Source organism: Astyanax mexicanus, chromosome 4 (assembly GCF_023375975.1).
Source record: "Astyanax mexicanus isolate ESR-SI-001 chromosome 4, AstMex3_surface, whole genome shotgun sequence".
NCBI classification, from domain to species: Eukaryota; Metazoa; Chordata; class Actinopteri; order Characiformes; family Acestrorhamphidae; genus Astyanax; species Astyanax mexicanus.
The window spans coordinates 30,812,756-30,833,316 of record NC_064411.1 but is presented as its reverse complement, the minus strand read 5'-3'; the positions used below and the strand labels follow the sequence as shown (position 1 = coordinate 30,833,316).

The 20,561-nt window shown below is 38.4% G+C and overlaps 2 protein-coding genes across 3 annotated transcripts; one reads left to right on the top strand and one right to left on the bottom strand.

Moving 5' to 3' along the window:
• Positions 1-1,631: 1,631 nt before the first annotated feature.
• rpp40 (ribonuclease P/MRP 40 subunit) lies at positions 1,632-11,001 on the bottom strand. 2 transcript variants are annotated; one of them, XM_022673164.2, is made up of 8 exons: positions 10,763-11,001; positions 9,644-9,785; positions 9,467-9,535; positions 6,185-6,280; positions 5,080-5,187; positions 4,195-4,393; positions 3,958-4,092; positions 1,632-2,010 (listed from the first exon to the last, which is right to left on the bottom strand). In XM_022673164.2, the coding sequence occupies exons 1-8, from the start codon at positions 10,877-10,879 to the stop codon at positions 1,812-1,814; spliced, it is 1,065 nt and encodes a 354-aa protein (XP_022528885.1). In that variant the 5' UTR covers positions 10,880-11,001; the 3' UTR covers positions 1,632-1,811. The 2 variants fall into 2 exon arrangements, with proteins under 2 accessions (XP_022528885.1, XP_022528886.1); XM_022673165.2 differs by having other exon boundaries at positions 4,195-4,387.
• A 3,122-nt stretch (positions 11,002-14,123) lies between these two features.
• fitm1l (fat storage inducing transmembrane protein 1, like) lies at positions 14,124-17,863 on the top strand. Its single transcript, XM_007231644.4, has 2 exons — positions 14,124-14,675; positions 17,146-17,863. The coding sequence occupies exons 1-2, from the start codon at positions 14,497-14,499 to the stop codon at positions 17,783-17,785; spliced, it is 819 nt and encodes a 272-aa protein (XP_007231706.3). The 5' UTR covers positions 14,124-14,496; the 3' UTR covers positions 17,786-17,863.
• Positions 17,864-20,561: the final 2,698 nt, after the last annotated feature.

Below are 20,561 nucleotides of genomic sequence, written 5' to 3'. Positions count from 1 at the left end.
TATTTTTGAACTAACTTATTAAATGACCAGGATGTGTTATCAAATATTAGGGAAATATGCAAAGTTGCTATGCCATGCTAAGCACTGTGAAGCATGGTGGTGGCTTCATGGGAACATTCCCTGGAAGACTTGTGAAGGCAGAGGGTAACATAAGTTCAGAAAAGTATCAGGAAATGCAGGAGAAATACAATTAGAAGATTTCCAGCAAAACGATGATTCAAGTGGTACAGCGAGAGCTACACAGAAATGATTCAAGGACAACAAGGTAAATATCAAATGTCAAAGCCCAACAGAAAAGAAAATTTGGCAAAAAGGAGTAGAGTAAAATGATTAGAAAATGACTAGAATGACTTAAAAGTCTGATTATGACCTATCCACAATGATTTTATGCTGTGATTGTGGACAAAGGGGCAACTACTGAATGCTTAAAAGAGGGTGATTTTTTTATGCACTTAAATAAAAAAGAAATATATATATTAAATTGATTGTTTATCTTTTTGTAAATAATTGTCAAAATAGCATGTACACTGTATTATCTAACTGTAAAACTAGAGCACTAATAATCAACAGGTTAGAAATTTAGATAACTGATGATGATCACAGGAGCCCTGTAACAGATCATGAGCGGAAAATGCTCCTTACCCTCCCTCCGTGTTCTGCTCTTAAACTGCAGCCCAAGCAGTTAGAAATACATTTTTCTCAAAATACTATGACTTTATTCTCATGATATTACAACTTTATTCTCAAAGGGAAGTGTTTTTTTTTTTTTTAAGACCATAAAACCATAAAATGCTGTCGAAAAAGGTGTACAGGAAGAGCTACGCAGAAATGATTTAGGGACAGCATGGTAAATGTCAAAAGTCAAAACCCAGACCTCAGTCCAACATAAAAAAAAATTGCAGCGAGAAGATGTACAAGTCTGATTAAGACCTATCCGCAACAATTTAATGCTGTGATTGTGGACAAAAGGTGCATCCACTGAATGTTAACTAGAATATATTTTATACTTTTTGTAAATAGTTTACTAATTATATTGACCATTATTCAGTTTCTAAGAACAAAAAAAGAAAAACATTATTTTCTATTTATTTTTTGGTGTTTGGTCAGACAGTGTATATTTAAACTATTGTATTTGTTATATGGTAAAAAAAAAAAATGTGGCAAAATTTAAAACCTAAAAAAATTCAGTACCGTATTTAGGCTTGTCACTGTAATCACACTTGTAGACTTATCGTACAATATATGGACATCTTCAGTAAGTTTAGCTTATACTGATATTGTCTATTGCGTTTCCTTGTGCGTTTGTTTGCATACGAATAAACATGAGCAACATTTTTTAAGAGGACTGTGGTGGTGAAGAAAAACAGTATACATTTCCCAAAAAAATATTGAAAGTTAATTGTCCTTTAAATGTGTAGAATAGCATTCTTATGTAAACATATTTAATAATGTCATGCATCAGTGGGACATCAAATTGGGACAATATCTTGTCCAGGAAAAAAATATATAAATATAATAAATATTAATATATTAATATAATTTTTTTATATAAATAATCCTGAACACCTGGAGGCAATGAGTGTACTGTAATGTAGTTATCACTGCAGTTTTAATACATGTATTTCCATAAATTATACTTGCATTAGGTTTAATTAATGAATCAACTTAATGAGCTGCAGAAAAGCAAACACAAACCGTATGTACAGAAACAGCTCGAAAGCAACAAAACTAAACAGTGAGTCTCTAAATGAGATTTATTCAAAATAAAAATGTATGTCTGTTTTTTCCCCCTTCAGGCCAAGTCCAGTTCATCAAGGTGGACAGGCGTCTTTTGCTCCAGTAGCCATATGTAACCAGTAGTCTTGGTTCTGGAAGCAAACAAAGTTGTAGAAGTTTTCTCCACCTTTGTGGAACCCATGTTCCGCTGATCCCCAGGACACAGGACTGTCTGCACAGCCGTGTACCGTCAGCGAGACCCAACTCGTCAACTTCGGCTCATCCAGATAACGTCTATAATTAGAGAGAGAGTAAGAGATTTAGATCCTGTTACTGATGTTAATTCATGACGGGTATTAATCCATTTAGTAAATAATCATTTAATGATTCAAACAACTTTATTAGTTAATAATTAATGGAGCTAATCAGGATAATGTGGATACAAGTCGCTATTGTTTAAAGGTGGTAGAAGACTAAAATTATTTGATTTCATTTTCTGGACGCTGCTTAGACACTAGAGATACAGATCCAACATTATGATCAGATACTTGTCCAGATACTAACAAAATGAGAGGGATCAGGTATTGAGCCCGTTAAAAAAAAATTAAAAAGCAACCCTGTAGCATTATCCTTCCTCCACCAAACTTTATAATTGGCTGAATGGCATTAGACAAACACAGATTCATCCATCAGAATGTTAAAAAGGTGATTTACCAATCCACAACACACCTTTCCTGTTTCAGTCTAGTGTGGGTATGTTTTTTTTTGCCCCATTTTCTCCCCAATTTACACGGCCAATTTCCCAACCCACTCATTAGAACTCCCCCTATGACTAGTGATGCCCCAACACCAGTAGTGTGTAGACTAGCACATGCCTCCTCGAAGGAAAGCCGGCGACTCGGTTCTGATACATCAGCTCACAGACGCCTTGTGCTGATCCCCTCACCCTTTAGAGTGATGTGGAGAAAGAGCGCCATCTACCCATCCAGAGAGAGCAAGGCCAATTTTGCTCCCTCAGGGCTCCAGTAGCCGTTAGAAAGCTACATAAACAGGATTTGAAACAGGTGATATACTGATCATAGCTTAGCCCGCTGGACCACATAATACACTGACACAGTAAAATTGTGATAAAAAAAAACTCTTATTTATTTATGTGAGGCTTTAAATTGTAGTTTTTGTATAGTTATTTTTGTTTGCAGTTTATATGCATGCACCAAATATTCTGCACTGTAATATTTTAGTAGATTTTACACTACATTATTTACACTGTTTTGTTTACATTACTATTAGTTCTGTCAATATTAACGCATGCGATTAGTCTAGAAACTGTAAATGTTTTTTTTTACGAAAATTAATCATGTTACCATGTTTACAGAGCCAAAAGACGTATTAGCATTTTAGCCAATATCTGTATTAGTAAACAGCATTGCTCTTCTTGATTACAAGAATACAAGACAAGAGACACAAGACAATACTGCAATAGTGATGGGAGATTTAGAGGGAAAGACAGTAGTACTATTGTAAACAGAACAGAACCTGTGTAAACATCAGTGCAACCATAGAGGTATAAAAGCTTAAGGATGGTAAAGTGAACCAGTGCATACAGTTCTTAAAAGTAAAGAGAAGCCACTGTATGTGCTGGTGCTGTCATCTTGGAAATAAATCACTAGAAACATTAAAGTATTAAGTATCAAAATACATGGACAATGACAATGAAATACCGGTCATTTTAGTGTGGGAGGCTTCATGGCTAAATTGGAGCAGCCTGGTGGCCAATCTTCATTAATTGCACATTGCACCAGTAAGAGCAGAGTGTGAAGGTTCAGTTAGCAGGGTAAGAGCACAGTTCTGCTCAAAATATTGCAATGCACACAATATTATGGGTAACATACCAGAGTTCAAAAGAGGACGAATTGTTGGTGCACGTCTTGCAGCAAGACAGCAAGTCTTTGTGATGTATCAAGAGCCACGGTATCCAGGGTAATGTCAGCATACCACCAAGAAGGACCAACCACATCCAACAGGATTAACTGTGGACGCTGTAAGAGGAAGCTGTCTGAAAGGGATGTTCGGGTGCTAACCCAGATTGTATCCAAAAAACATAAAGCCAAGGCTGCCCAAATCAAGACAGAATTCAATGTGCACCTTAACTCTCCTGTTTCCACCAGAACTGTTTCAGTTTCATTGTCCAACCCCTGTATCTGTTAAAGGATCAGACAGCATTAAAGACACCAAGCTCACCTGATTTCTGTCAGCAGTTTGCAGACGTCCTGCGGGGAGATGAGGCCGGTCACTGTGCACAGCAGAGCCTGACTGACCGAGCTCTGAGGCTCTGGACACGCGTAGGTGGACAGGAAACTGGTCGCCTGATTATCACTGAAACAGAACAACCACCACAGCATCTCTTAATTAAGAGTCCACCCATCATAAAAAAAACCCAACACACACACACACAAACACAGTCCACAGCCTGCTCACCAGCTGATACTGAGACTGACCGCCCCCAGCCACTCCAGGAACTGGGTCGGCGTGACAGAACCGCTCTCCCCCTTCAGGTCAGAGGGGATGAGCGAGGGGCACAGGAGGTCCTGCAGAGTCCGGCAGTGGAGAGCAGGTCTACACTCCTCATACAACTGCTTCGACAGCAGGTCCAGGAGAGATACAGCTCCACCTGCAGCTGAGCAACACAGGGAATTACAATGCAGCAAATACTGTACGCCCACTGACACCTCAGATTATCCCACCACCCAAAAAAAAACTAATATTAGCACAGGTCAAAAATAACTGTAACTGTAATAAATGGTCATTGCTATCTTACATCCCGTCATGTATATTTTTATGACTTGTCTCTGCATCATTTAAATAAAAACAACGGTCTTGAATTAAGGTGTGTTCAGGTAAATTTCAACAGTCAGATGTTCATTGCTATCTTGGCAGTGTACTTTTACATTAATACACAGTTTTATCTGCGGAGAAGCGTTGGACATGTCCAGGTAGCTTCACCTTTGAAATAATAATTCACCAAAGTCAGAGTGCACCTGACTCTTAAAGGGAATTGCAAGTACAAGACTAATTTTTGCACATTTTGAGCCGTGCATGTTGTACTTTTCCTGTTGTTACAATAGCAAAGACACACTGACCCTAAATCAAGCTGCCTGGTGCGCGGTAGGTCGTTAAAATAGAGTCCATTGTTCCCTCACAGTATAGGCCTTTAAGGCTCTTTTATATGTAAATGATGTCTGTACTAATTGTACAGTCTGCATTGCACCTCATTATAAATCACTCCAGATGTTTTCTATGATGTTTTACAGCAATTTTTAGAGATTTAATTCCAGACTAATGTTCAGGTGATCGGGTACAGACCTGTAAAGAGGAAGTCGGTTTTCAGTGGAACTCTCTCTTTCAGACACAGCAGAACCCGCTGATATTTCTTCGTGCCCAGAACCAAAGATTTAAGATCCACAGTAACAACTGTAAAAATAGAAATATAAATAAACATTCCTGTGGATGAGACAGTAACAGTTTATTAAAATTGTCTGATTTCTGTTTTTTTTGTTTGTTTGTTTTTTTCAGTAAATGTTTTTTTTTTATGTTAAGAGAGTTTACATGCACTTCATAATCTGATTATGGAGGATCAGTTTGTCAGCAATCCAATAAATTCATCTACATGAATTTGGGTGATCAAATAATGGAAAAACTCTTTTTTTTTGCTACCAGCCAATAATCTCACATAATAAGATGCATCGTGAACATTATTTAAAACCCAAAAATCAGATGAACTGAGAAATACGATTACTGAGCTAAATTCCAGCACTCTTTTTTTAGATTTGTTTATATGATTTGTAGATGTTACTGAGATCAAAAATCTGAGCTCTAAAAATTAAATCTGATACACAAGAAGCTTATTAATAACTACTGTTTATATCCCATAGCGTAAACTAATCTCTGAGCACCGCCATCACTGTACTGATCAATATTTTACTTTAAAATGTTGGTGTCATGAGGGTTACGCTACGGGTTACAAACAGTGATTTTTATTAAGCTTCTTGTGCACTTTTAAAGTTATTAATGTATTGTTTTAAATGTTAGGGCTCCCCAGATTCTACCAATGAGAGATGGAGATACTTTGAGCCTGAATAACGGTGTAAAAAGCGATTTATCTGCAGGAGCCAAGTAGATGCCCTGAAGCGCCTGTTGTAAAGAGTGCTGGGCAAAAAGCACAAAATAAATGGATCTCGGAAAAATGCTGGAGAGCGGAGGTGGGCTATTCATCAAAGGTAAGTACTCTTTTATCATGTTTTACTACACCAAAAGTCTTTTTTACACCGGAGTTCTCCTTTAAGTAGGATGCAGCAACCTATTTATAATCGGATTATGAAATGTGTATATAAACGCACTCACTGTGGATACAGTTCAATGTGTACATCTTAATATTTTAAGAAATCCTCTGGTTAACTGAAGGCATTACTGTGTCTGACGGTCTTTCTGTGACTGTATTGGGAAGGTCTTCCTTCCAGGCCCAGCTGCTCATATGTGTCCTTATCCAGAGACAAGATCAGCTGACCTGAAACAAAAAACACATTAGACAATGTTAAATTAAATAAAATCACATTAAACCACACACATAATCTTGCACAGTCTGTTTCGAGAGTTACACTTTTTTTGATATAGTATTGTAGCTTTATGTTACATCCTTGTATCAGTGTTAAATGTATTTTATAGGGGATCAGAAATGCATTACCAAGCCCTGATCTTAATACTAAGACATAACTGAGTCTCGTGGGGTACAGACATTCTATTCATTACCCTAATGCAGAACTAACTCTTTCACTAGTTAGTGAATAGTGAACAGTTAACTCTATTCATTCACTTACAGAAAACAGAACTCATTCTTGTCCAAATCATAGTGAGAATATAGAATTGAGAATGAAACTAAATCATGAGCTGAGTGTAATCATTGTATTGTGAAATACTACAGGTCTCTCTGAGTTGTATACGATGCTGCACATGAAACACTTCCTCAACATCCATTGACTGCAGCAGCTAAGAAAAGAAAATATTCAGAAAAACGAGTTGATCAGGAAAAGCACCGTGTCTACATCAACCCGTGAATTAGTATTCATGACCTCGCCCACCTTGGCTTGTGACCGCTGTCGTGCGTTATTTCACGACTCTTCTAGGCCTCCCAGAAAGGGAAGCCTGGGCTAGCTAAAATGAGCTCTAAAACTTATCTAGTCATGCATCACTACAAAAGTTCTAAGTTCAAAAGAAACAAGGTAAAAACAGACGAGAGCCTTAAGTTTAAAGAAAGGAGAAGACCAGTCTTTCCGAAGTTCTAAGTTGATCTTTTATTGTTCTTGAAGTCAGCCAGGAAGCTTCAGTCTTCTGATAATACAGAGGAATACACACACTTTTATACAGTATTTGGGTGAACAAAGGTGGGGGCTTTTAGCTCCACTTTTCCTTCTCCTGCCCAGCTTTCCCGTGGGATATTGGGCCTCTTGAGACACCTGGTATGACTCAGCATATTTCTTATCTGTCTCCCCCTCACAGCCGTACCCAGTGCAGACTGGGCCTTACTTGAGGAAGAGCAGACAGAGTTTTAACTGAACTCAATGAACTCGTTCATATAAGGCCAAATGTACTAATATATGAGTAATATAACATATATTGATCCCTAATATCCTAATTTAGGGTCCCACACCGCCCACAGGCAGAGCTGAGGCCAGACAGCACCACCGTCTTGTCAGACATGAGCTAACAGCGTTAGGAACAGCATGGCCATTCAGTCCTGTGTTATTTGTGCAAATAACACATCAGAGTTATGGTCTTTACCCAGTAATTCAGAGCTAAGGAACAAATGGTTAGAATTTGTCTATAAAACAACACCAGCCAAGTACATTCGAGATAGGTAGGTGTGTGTTTAAAACAGTTCTGTTTACAGTGGTTAAATTAAAAATCCCCCCCAGGATTTTACTGCGGCTCAGCCAACTCCTCCCTCCACTCCTCCACTGGACTAAAGTAGCATTATACAGAATCACTGGAGCACTTTTTATTCACAAAAAACAGCTCACATGGCATTCATTCATACTAGAGACCACAGCTTTTTTTAAAGAGACCACAGCACATCTTAAAATTACTGAGGAAAAAAAAAAAACGATAAAATGAGACCTTTAAGGGTTCTATAAAAAAAAAAAACATGACATTTAAATTTGCTCGTTTAAGCAGCTTTCACCTAGCTTTTTCGGTGCAGACCTTCTGACTTTTCAGTTTGTTCCAGTGTGAACACTTTTTTTAGATGGTTTGGAAGATACTGTATCTACCATCAGAAAGAGACTAAGAGACTATAGATATTGTCACCCATTAAACAATAGAAGAAGAAGAAGAACCAGTCTTGCCTAGGTCCTGTATGGGCAGCAGGTTAATCTGGTGATTCCTGTACGTGCTAGAACTGTAGACTAAACCTTGATTATAAACAGAAATAAAGGTATCATTCTGCTGCATGACACACACATCCATTGGTAGGAGGCAGAATTCAGCACAACGCCTGGAACACCTGTGTTCGGCCAGCAGGGGGCACCCTCCACTAGTGTTTTTTTGTCTGGATTTTTAAAAATATCTTTGTCCACACAGAAATGCAATACCACTCAAAAATTCTGATTTTCCAGCCCAGTTCCTCCTACAAAATAACATCAAAACACATGTTGAAGAAGGAAACCATCAGGTTTTCTGCTGAATAACAGGAGGATTCATATTTTTGCGGCTCCACTGTGTTCTGTAATTTGATTGTATCATGTGATAGTATAGTAATATATCTGATTTAAGGCTGTGTTTGAACAGCCAGATCTGAATTCATGTGACTTTTATGGCAGTGCGCCTTATGTATGAATTTTATCAGTCAGGTTGTAAGGAGCAGTAACACCACTCTGCTGAAGTACAGGAGTTTCAGTTTAGTTCTCCACCACCGAGACTGGAGCAGCATTAGCATTAGCCGTTAACCGCTTACTCTTTTGCCAATTAGTGGTGAGTGTATCAGATTGTAGACTGAAAGTTCCAAAAATAGTGTGCCTTATAATACAATGTGCCTTACTGTGTGAAGAATATGGTAGGTGGTTAAAAACGAGATAACAGACCTCATAAGTATTTGGATTATTGTGTGTCTTCTAATAATATTAGAAGGCTTGTGTTGCAGAAATGTGTTCTTTTTACAGAGTTGAAGCGCATTGATAAACTCAGCTGCAGCCTGAACTCATTCATAGCTCTTGAGATTCTGACAAGTATGGTGAAGTGAGATTTCACAGTTTAGGGTTGCTTTGATACAGGAGGGTCTGTAAAGCTCTCCACCTATACTGCTATGTGACAGGCGTTACAAGTGAAGGTTTCTCAGATTATGGCACAGCACTGGTTCTGTTTTTTTTTCTTTTTCTGTTGTTAAATTGACAATAGTGTGCCTTAACTTCTTGTAATTGGTCCAAGAGTCAAACTATCTACACCAATGTTTTACACTGTAATTGAACCAAACCAGGGTTCAGTGTATCCAGACCAAGACACCTTTTTAAATCCTCTGGAACAGGCTGTGGTTTGTGGCAGTTTTCACTATTACTACTATTTTAGCTCAGACCAAACACCTGAAAAGTCTGAAGGTCTGGACCAAACAAAGTAGATGTTAAAAAATTGCAAAAATGATGAAAACTGAGGACACACACACACTTTTTGCACATTACTGCATGTATGCACTTATGGTACTTACCGCTGGGCAAAACAGCAACAACATTGTCCTCATCAATTCTGGTTTTGGAAGACAGTGCATAGAAACCTCCTGAAGGATAAACAAACAGTGAATAAAGGACTCCATCACACCACAAGCACTGAATTGAGCCGCTTATTCTCAACTCCTCCACTCTCTCGAATTCCTCCTCACTCCTACCTTTCTTCACTGCATCCAGCCATTTCTCTTCCAGGAATGTAGAAACTGGAAAGTCTTGGACATGGAAATATGAGCTGAAATTACTAAGTACTTTCTCCAGCATCACAGGCAGTCTTCCACACTCAGGTATCAATAAGGAAATCTGCATGAAAAAAACTATATATTATATTTATCATTATATACATTACATATATAAACACCCCTTATTTTTACAGTTTACATTCACATTTAACAGCTACAAGAGAATGGCCTAAAATAATTCAGGGAACTCATGTATTTAAACAGTGAACTGACAAGCTGAATCAACACAATTCCTATAGAGCTTAAAAGCTATTTAAATCTGCATTTTATATTTTAATATGAAGTTTATCTGACTTTTGATAAACTTGAGTTATTGTAAAGCATATTTAGAAGGGAGATCCCTTTTTAATTTTAAGATGCTATATTTAGGCTATGTCCACCCTGACATGAAACAAATTTGAACTAATATGTATTTGGCTGTTCTTTTAGCATCCAGTTAAAAAAACAACTGACAACAAACTGGTTACAGCAAGAAGGACCAACTTTAGATGACTGGATCTAAGCTGGGGACATTAATATAAACTATAATGTTAAAGATAACTTTCTTAGTAAATATAAGTTTGGATGCATTAAAAAATAACACTGGAGTAAATAGACAAAAAAATAAGACGAGATGATAGAAGATGAAAAATAGAATACGAGTTAGCCCAAATCTATAACCTATATCCAAAATACATTTGGAGATATTTTACGGATATCAAATATACGAGATATTTTCAAAGGTATTTTTAAACTTTTACAATACAAGTTCTAAGCCCATAAAAACATTGTTAAAATGTAAATTTAGAATGTATGCCACTCAATATTTCAAGTTTATTAATTTTAATTAATTTATTGTCTGGTAAATTTTACTCTGATATACAGACTACAGACTGTAATAACTCCACACACACCAGCCTCACTTCCACTGCAGTCTCTCTTTCTTTCTGATTTAGTAGTAATAATGTACTGTTTATAACCGAGGCTCTCCGCTCCACCTTAAACTGTGCTGAGAAGCGCTGTAGCTGCAGCTGTTTTTAAGGTGGAACAGTATCTTACCCTGCAGTTAAAGCTGTGTTTCAGCGCCTGGGATTCATGGCGGGATTTCTCATTTTTGAAGTTTCCTTTTTCACACACTAACAGACTCCGCGGGCACTGCTCCAGCTCCGGGCTCATCTTACTCTATTTAATTGTGTTATTATTAAAAACTAATTTATAATAAAGCAGGGGGGAGACACACTGACAGTACAGCACTGCTCACCATGCCGGCTGAACCGTGTTTTTGACCCGCTCGCGCCCCTGCCGCCCCCTACTGACCCGGAGAGCACGTGCGTCTCCTTGTATACAACTAACTCTGTATACTTATAACCATCTCAATAATAAGTGAAAAACACATCATATACAAGCAACATCGCAAGCACCTCAAAACAAAAACACAAACAAACAAACCTAAACAAACAAAAAAAAACAGAGAAAAGAAAATTGTGATTTCCTACTTTTTAATTTAATAAAATGAGTCAGTAAGTGTAAATAAATTTTAGGTCTGAATAGACAAAAATCTGGAATTATGGTATTTTTAAAGCAAATTTATTTTTGTGAATATCAAATTTACCTAAAATTATAATTAAATTTACTATACATTTTTCCTTGCGCTCAAACGAAGGCTCATCAAAAATATACAATATATATTGGTCTTTGAGGGGAATTTCCTTACCCAACTTCCTCTTCAAGTCTTAAAAAAGATCGACCCAAAAAAAGGAAGAAAAAACACAATATGTGTTATAACCATCCCAATACTGCTGATATATTCATCAGTTCAGCTGTATATCTGTGTTTAACTGAAGTGACACGGTTGTAAACAAATATCTGCCATTAATCTTAAATAAATGATTAAATGATATTACTTTCTAATTAAATATATTATTAGTTAATTATATTTAATTAATGTATAGTGCATAGTAATGTATATTATATTTCTATTTCTTCATAATTGGATTGCTGATTGCAATGTGTTTTTTATTGCATTTATTAGGTCTATTTTTAACGTTTAGAAAAATTATATATTTGGATGGGCTACACTGCTGTAGGCTGAATAGGTAAAACTATTGGGTGGGGCTGAAGTGGCTGTAGGCTGAATGGGCGGGGCTAAACAGACTGTAGGCTAGAGGTCTGCGCGGGACTGTTTTTTTAAACCCGCTCCCGCCCGCTCCCGCGTCTTTTTGTCCCGCTCCCGCCCGCTCCCGCAAAAAAATCACTTCTTTTAATCCCGCTCCCGCCCGCCACATACACATTCCCGCCGCTCCCGTCCCGCAGTCCTAATATGAATTGAATTAATTACATTTAGTGCTTCAAATTTACATATGTATTTATTAAAACAGCAATTCAGTTCGCAGTCCAAACACATGCCATCAGGTGCATCAAGAATCCTAGAAGTGGATTAGAAGTGGATCTATATTATATAAAATAATAAATGTAAAAATATAAAAAATTAAATTCAATTAGTTTAATTAATATTTGTATTATTATTATTAATAATAATAATAATAATAACAATAATAATAATAACAATGTTTTTGTTATTGTTATTATTATTATTGTTATTATTATTATTATTATTATTATTATTTTGCACCAGTATAGTAAATGTCGTCCTTTAAATTACACACCCCCCTCCCCCCCCCCCCCCCTCCTCTGCACACGCCTGCTGGAGATGCTGAAAATGTGTGTGTGTGTGTCCATCCTCCGAGAGATTTTTCTTGTGTTTTTTTGTTGCTTGCATGGGAATCATAGCGTGATTATTATAATTTTCTTAACTATTTATCAATTTGCGGGAGCGGGACCACATGTTAATGTGGTCCCGCTCCCGCATGGCCTGTATTGATTAAATTACCGCTCCCGCCAATAACAATTCAGTTTTGTCCCGCGCCGCAACATATTCTGACGGGTCCCGCGGGTCCCGCGGGACTCCCGCGGGAGTGCAGACCTCTACTGTAGGCTGAAAGGGTGGGCTTTATTTGTGAGAGAGCTGTGAGACACAGACGGATAGCGGGACAGGCGGCGATAAATACTCCCAGGTGCTGACCCTAACAGCTGAAGCTAAAAATAGAAAGAGCAGAGATAGAGACACAGCGCTTCGTGCTGGTCACCACGCTTAACCCTTCCCAAATGTCAGTCTTATGCAAAAGCTTGGACACCTTACAGAGTTTAGTGCTTAGCACTTAGTAAGGCTCCATTTCGTCTGAAATAACAGCTTTTTTGGGTCATGTTGCAGTTCCAAATGCTTGGACCAAGAGGTCCATGGTGGATTTAAGGTCTGCTTTAGCCCTTTAACAGAGAACACATTTACAGGTACATCCATAGTTTGCTGGTGCTGTATATTTTTAAACACATTCTGCTCTTCACCAATGAAATACCAATTGATAATGCATCTGCCAACAACACAACAATAGCATGATGTGCTTAAAAGTTTGGAAAATTTCCCGTATTTCTGCATGAATTTGACCTAAATCATCTTGGAATGGCGAGAGTATATAAACCATTGTTTTCAGTATCTAAAAACTGAAAACAACTAAAGTTTTTTTTTGTAAGTGTTGTAGGAATTGTAGCCCATTGGTGTGTTTTCTCACATGACCAGCTACTTCAGCTCCTTCCAGGAAATTTATATTGGATTAAGGTCAATATAGTTTAATTAACCATTCTTTGGTAAAACAACTTGCATGATTAGGGTCATTGTCTTGCTGCATGACCCACGTTCTCTCAAGATTTAGCTCAAAGACAAATGTCTAGATATTATCCCTCAGAATGTGCTGATATAATTCAGAAACCATTGTTCTATCGTGATTGCAAGCCATCCAGCAGGCCCAGATATAGCAAAAAAGGACCAATCCATGAATCTATCACCACCATGTTTCACAGATAGGATAAAGATGTTACTTTCTTCAAACATAACACTAAATTTTGGTCTTATCCCTTCACAAAACATTGTTCCAAAAGGCCTTTATCAGTGACTGAAAATGCCCACAGATATGTAACATTAGATCGTTCTTTATTAACAGATGAAGAATGATAACAAATAGATCATTCATTAAAAAAAAGTCTTATATTTTTCATTTCATTTCATTTTTTACATATATCATTGTCTACTTTTAGGAAAAGTATGCAGAAATATTGATTCAGAAAACTTACAAGCACCTCTATTATTTTTTAGAAAAGTCCACACTTTAGAAACATCAAGATTTAACACTAGGCTGTATTCTTAAATCATATTTATTTAAGTGTTAGTACTACTCAATTAAAATAACATACAGAGGATCATTGCATTAGATTACATGTGTGAGTGTAAATGTGAGGGCATGGGGGGGGGTGGGACTACACCATGGGGATGGATCTTTTTCTGTCATGTTGAAATGTGGGAGGGGTGTTGGTCTCAAGGCTGTAAGTTGGAGCAACTGGGCAGTTCAGCAAATACCAGGAGATACTGTACATGCTTACAGTCAGACCACAAAAACGAGGGAATCATGACTTGTTAATGGCAGAATATTTATTGGATGAAGGGGAAAACTACAGTATAAATACAGTAGCACACTACAGGAGCACACTTGCTGTTGGAACTAAAGAATCCAGACCCTCTGGAAGAGCTGAGCTGAATATGGAGATCTACTAAAGGTTAATAGAGAACCGGCCCCAGAGAGGAATGATGTGGAAGAACACTGATTAGGACAGATTGAGTTGGGACTCTGGAGGGAATCCGTTGAGTTGAGCCGATCAGCTGGAGTTGGTTCACATTTGCACAAATGTTCCTGAACACTTTCCTCGTGGTTGTGACTGACCTTGCGGCAGGACTGCTGGGAAATGCCTTATTCCGGCGGCATTTTCACCTGCTGCTGTCGGCCATGGTGGTCTTTGGACCCCTGCTGAACTTTTGGGTTTCCCAGTACAGTGTTTTCGCCAAGAGGAGTCATTTTCTTTATAGGTAAGTAACACACACTTTATAACCCATACCTGAGCTTTACCTTTACCTTTACATCTCAACTCTAAAAGCACATGCTCCGACTCTCCAACTCTCACTCTAACTGCCTAACACATCAGATTAATACCGGATACTGAACACCTCGTACCGCATTCTGAACACCTTATACCTGAGCTCACCTTCACCTTCACCTCTAACAGCACACACTCTAACTCTCCAACTCTCACTCTAATTCACATCAGTTTCATACCGGATACTTAACACCTTTTACCTGAGCTTTACCTTCACCTCAACTTTAACAGCACACTCTCTAACTCTCAAACTTTCACTCTAACTACCTTACACATCAGTTTCATACTGGATACTAAACACCTCATACCGGATACTGAACACCTCGTACCTAAGCTCACCTTCAACTCAACTCTTAACAGCACACACTACAACTCTCCAACTCCTACTCTAACTCTAACACATAAGTTTCATACCGGATACTGAACACCTCATAGCAGATACTGAACACTTCATACCTGAGCTCACCTTCACCTTAACTCTAACAGCACACTAACTCTCCAACCTTCACTCTAATTGCCTTACACATCAGTTTCATACTGGATATTCAACAACTCATATCGTATACTAAATAACTTGTACCGAATACTAAACACCTCATACCTGGGCTCACCTTCACTTCAACTCTAACGGCATACAGTTTTACTGCCTTACACATCAGTTTCATACCGGATACTAAACACTTCATACCTGAGCTCACCTTCACCTCATCTCTAACAGTGCACACTCCAACTCTCACTGTAACTGGCTAACCCAGTTTCATACCGGATACTGAACAACTCTTGCTGGATACTGAGCAACTTTTACCTTAGCTCACCTTTACCTCAAATCTAACTTGCACACACTCCACACTCTCCAACTCTCACTCTAACTAGATAAATTTTAGATGATAAATTTTAGATGAGCTAAAAAAACTCATGCCTGCAACTAAATAATTCATGCTAAACAGCTCATACCTGATACTAAACAAGCCATACTGGATACTGAATAATTCATAGTAGACACTGAATTGCTCATAGCTAAAACTGTTCTTCAGTTGTTAAACCGGGGTGATTGGGTGGGGCGGGGTTGCCACCGTTCTTCAGTTGTTCACCGGCGTGTGTTTCGGAACTTTCGAATCGGACAGTTCTTCGCGCCTGACACTCTGCCTAAAACTCCACCCTCTTTCACTAGGTCTGCCTAACAACAGAGCGATCTATATTCTGATTGGCTCAACGAGAGTACATTATAATATACAGCCGATTGGATTGGCAATCGTGAGAAATACCATGTGTGGCGTGTGAGCGTGTGAACTCGCTGAGGTGCGTGTGAACACTGTTCATACTAGACACTGAATAACTCATACCTGCCAATGACTAATTCAAAGCATATACTGAAGAACTCATACCTGCAACTGAATAATTCATAGCAGAAACTGAATAACACATACCTGCAACTAAAAAATTAATACCGCATACTTATGCCTGAAACAGAATAATTCATAATGGGCACTGAAAATACGATGGATGCTAAACAACTCATACAGGATACTGAATAATTTATATTGGATAGTGTACATTCCAATAATTCCAGATAATTAATAATTTATACTGAATAAACAACTCATACCGGATATGAAATATCACACCAAATTCATACCAGATACTAAAAAACTAATACACCGATTTTGAATATATCAAAGTAAACCCAAACTGAAAGTGCAGTATAATACTGTTGCTTTTACTACTGTTGATGTGCAATGCATCCTTCTTGGATTGTGAAACTCTGACTTTCTGAAAAAGGAAATATGACTTAATGGAAATTTCCTACTTAAAACTAGGAAAATCCTAACAAATGAAATGCAGCATAACATCAGCTGATGGCAGTTATCAGCACTTAGAAGAATAACTGACATAAATAAACATGTCTTTATTATGGCATCATCCTGCTAATCAGGATCCAGCACCTCCCACACTCTGCCTCATGCTGCTGGGTGTTTCTGATAAAGTGGCTGCTGAGTGTAGATAAAAGGCTAGGGGACTGTCTGTGAACTCCATGTTGATAGAAGAGGAATCCATAAACACAACACTAAAAAACAACTGAACTAAAACAGAACTAGAACACAAAAAGAACACCTCAGAACACCTACTGGGTGGGGTTATAAACAAAACACAGGTGAGCAATAAGGGGGTGGGGCTATGGAGGACAAAATGAGGGTCAGTCTTTGAAAGAGGTTATCTGCATCCACAGCATTTTAAAGCAGCATAATGCAAGAAAAGGTTTTTTTTGCTCCTGGGCTCCCCCTACAGTAAATAAGTGTATATCATTTTTGAGCCAATCTTGCAATGAAAATTGAAAATGAAATGAAAATTTTCTGATTTGTTTTACTAATTTTTTTTTAATATCTTGTCTTTCTGTCTCTCAGGGTGTTCCTGCGGTCAGGCTGGGGCTGGACATGCATCTTCGTCGGCTCCTTCACCTTCCTCCTGACCTTCTCTGTCCGGCGGTCGATCCCGCTGACCCTACGCCATCTGTCACGGCTGGCTGTAGCGGGGGTGCTGTGGGTGGGCTTGAGAAAGGTCCTGGGTCTGCTAGAGAACGCTACAGGGAGCTGCTACGAGCCCCTGAGCTCTGCCCCTGACCTCTCCGCCGGGCAGAATGGTGCCGGTCAGCCGCTGCTGCTCTTACGGGAGGGCGAGACGAAGGCCGCGTGTGTCAGTGCCGGCCTGATGTGGCGCGGCTACGAGGTCTCCGAGGACGTCTTCCTGCTGTGTCTGTGCTGCCTCCTGCTTGCAGAGGAGACTGGCGTGTTCGGGCCCTACCTGAAACTGGGCGGGGTCTCTGGGGCCCCTCTGCGAATCATCTTCCTCTTTTGCGTCCTGCTGCTCAGCCTCTGGCTCTTCCTGCTCTTCTGTTTGCTGGCTTACTTCCCACAGTTCCCCACTCAGCTCCTAGGGGGCGCTCTGGCCTGCCTCAGTTGGAGAGCAACGTATCAGGGCTGGTACCACATGGGACCAAGCTGGTACTGCCCTGGAAGGCCAGGGATGGGGCTTCTGACTACATAAAGACGGAATTTGATTGGAATGATCAGGATGTCACTCTTTAAATAAAAAACTACCTCAGAAATGTTTCTGAAGCAGTAATGAGTGTCAGTGTTTCCATTTAGTCTAGTACGTTTACTAAGTATCTCTTTTGATTTGTCACTGTAACAAATTATCTCAACAATTTTGACACCAAGAAGTTTTTGGATTTACACAAACTGTGCTTATAAGGAGGTCAAGAAAGAGGCCTTTTATCCTGGCCTGGGTCTAATAAAGAGGTGACCATGGGCCCTATTTTAGCGCTCTATAGTTAAAAATACACCTTACAAAAGGAATGTACTAATTCTCTTAATTAATCATGGGTTTGTTTTGGGCGTAACATGAAATAAACCAATCAGTGCACTAATTTCCATTACTTTTAAGAACCTCATACTGACCTGCGCATTAATGCTGTGAAGATACACCAGCAGCAGGTTATTTAAGAAAACAGCAATGTAATTTTATTCTTTATTATGTTTATTGTTGAGGTAGTGATAGTATGTGGTTGGGTCCATTTTGCTTGGGGCCACCAAATGCCTTGAATCAGCCCTGGCTGAGGGCACGCTGTGCGCTTGGTACTCCTGCATGGCTAAGATATGATTGGGCGGCTGACAGTTATCATGGTTTTAATCAGTCAGTGGCATAGTTGTGTTTCCCACCGCCAAAATTGAAACATGACAGATATTTACCTGAACACACCCCACTTCTTATCCACCACGGACATCGATGTAAATATATTCCTAAACTTCGATGCAATTTTAATGCAAGGCATGATAATAAACTGTTCACAGGATGTAAGATAGCAACAAGCATCGCACCACTCCTTGTGCAAGGTGTACGATAGGGCACCATGTGTGTCTGCAGGTTTATGTTTCAGTCAGGCTGGAATGCTCCGGATTCCACTGGTCTCTTACTACAATACCCAGCATGCATTACACAAATACCTCTTGCAGCCACTGGGAATGCCTAATCCCTTTTTTTTTACTACCAGAGACTTTATACTAGCTTTTTTGCTGAGCTACAGCCCAATAAATACAACCAAGCTATTATTAGCATCACTCTTAACAACTTAGCAATTTCTTCTTTATTCATCACAGAATGATTTTGTAAAAGGTCCACTATGATATGGACGTATTTATAATGAGTTCAAACTTTTGTCGAACAGCCCACCTCCATTCGCCCCATCAACCCAGCATTCCTAAATACAGTGCTTTTAGCCGATGCCCCCAACTGGCTCACAATGAAAGTGGTATGGGCATAGTGTTACCCAATGCAAAGAAATGCTTATTTTTACATCATTAACAAGCTCAAAGTAGCGCCACACTTTATAAATGACCTAAAGGTATTGTGTGTATAAACAGTGTTTTTGTTTTTTCTTTATAAACTATCTGTGCACATTCAAAGGCCTCAGTGTCTCATTTCAATTAAAAAGAAATCTACCAATTAAGTTTGGAGCTACTTTGCGCTTGTTAAAGGTGCAAAAACAGCATTTTCATGCATGGGCAATGCTATGCCCCTATCACTAGCATTGTAAGCCTGTTGGAAACATCGGCTTAAAGCGCTGTATTTCAGAATGCTGGGGGTGAAAGGATGTGGGCTACTATCAAAAGTTTGTACTTGTATATTTAATACCGGATTTCGGATTTGCCTATACCAGAGGTGGGCAATTAATTTTCCCAAGGGGCCACATGAAAAATATTAACGGTTTTTGAGGGCCAGACTAATATACTTAGCTCGGCCTACACGGCATTTATAAAAACCCCTTTTGTATAAAAAAATCAGTAAATGAAACATTACAATGATACATTAAAATGTGGTGGATTATATAACATAATAAACATATAATAAACATGGGATGGTTCAGTTTAGAAAACTGTAAACATTTTACATTGCATTGACTGTAGCACCACAACCTGATCTAAAAAAGCACATTCTTCTAAGACCAGCATCACTTTAACTTAATAAAGAACAGTTAATGAATCATTACAGCGATGCAATGAAAATGTTGAGCACATAATTATCGAAATATTTTATGAACATTAAATTGTGCAACATTAAGAGTGTTTTAAACTAGAAGCATTATCAGCTACACACTTACACAAAAAAATCAAGTGTTTCAAAAGCATCATTTAACTTTATACAAAAAATGCAATAAATGCATTTGTATGATTGTTCTTCCTCAGTTCTTTTTTGTGTTCAGTGACAGAAATCTAGCCTGTTTTGGGCTTGGACAAGTGCATTAAGGTCCGACTGAATATCTAATGTGGAAATGCAGCAGGACAGCAAACAAGTGATCAAATCTGTTTTATGAACAACTGAAAATAGATTTTTCCTACGTTTGGTATTCCATTACTCCAACATGGTACAGTAATATCCCTTAAAATATATCTTGAATACATGAGGAAGAAATCATTAAGAATTTAGTGGTGTGATATGATAATCCTTTGATTTTCATGTTTTATAAGACTCTTATTTTTCAGTATTATTACTGGAAACATACATGGTGAATACAATTGACAATGTTCTGTTTTACAGATTGTGTTTCCGGTGTGTATATAATTATTAGACACAGAAATTTAGGCCAATTTAGGGCCATACAAAAAAAAATAAAAACAGTTCCCTTGGAGAATAAAGTCGTAATATTACGAGAATAAAGTCGTAATATTACGAGAATAAAGTCGTAATATGGCGAGAATAAAGGTATAATATTACAAGAATAAAGACGTAATATTCCGAGAATAAAGTTGTGATATTACAAGAA

Excerpts from the sequence above, each read along its gene's own strand:
- rpp40 (XM_022673164.2), bottom strand. The coding sequence starts at position 10,879 with ATGAGCCCGGAGCTGGAGCAGTGCCCGCGGAGTCTGTTAGTGTGTGAA. Across the intron at positions 6,281-9,466 it reads TGTTGCTGTTTTGCCCAGCG|GTCAGCTGATCTTGTCTCTG; the intron begins GTAAGTACCATA and ends TTTTTGTTTCAG. Across the intron at positions 5,188-6,184 it reads CAGAAAGACCGTCAGACACA|TTGTTACTGTGGATCTTAAA; the intron begins GTAATGCCTTCA and ends CTATTTTTACAG.
- fitm1l (XM_007231644.4), top strand. The coding sequence starts at position 14,497 with ATGTTCCTGAACACTTTCCTCGTGGTTGTGACTGACCTTGCGGCAGGA. Across the intron at positions 14,676-17,145 it reads AGGAGTCATTTTCTTTATAG|GGTGTTCCTGCGGTCAGGCT; the intron begins GTAAGTAACACA and ends TCTGTCTCTCAG.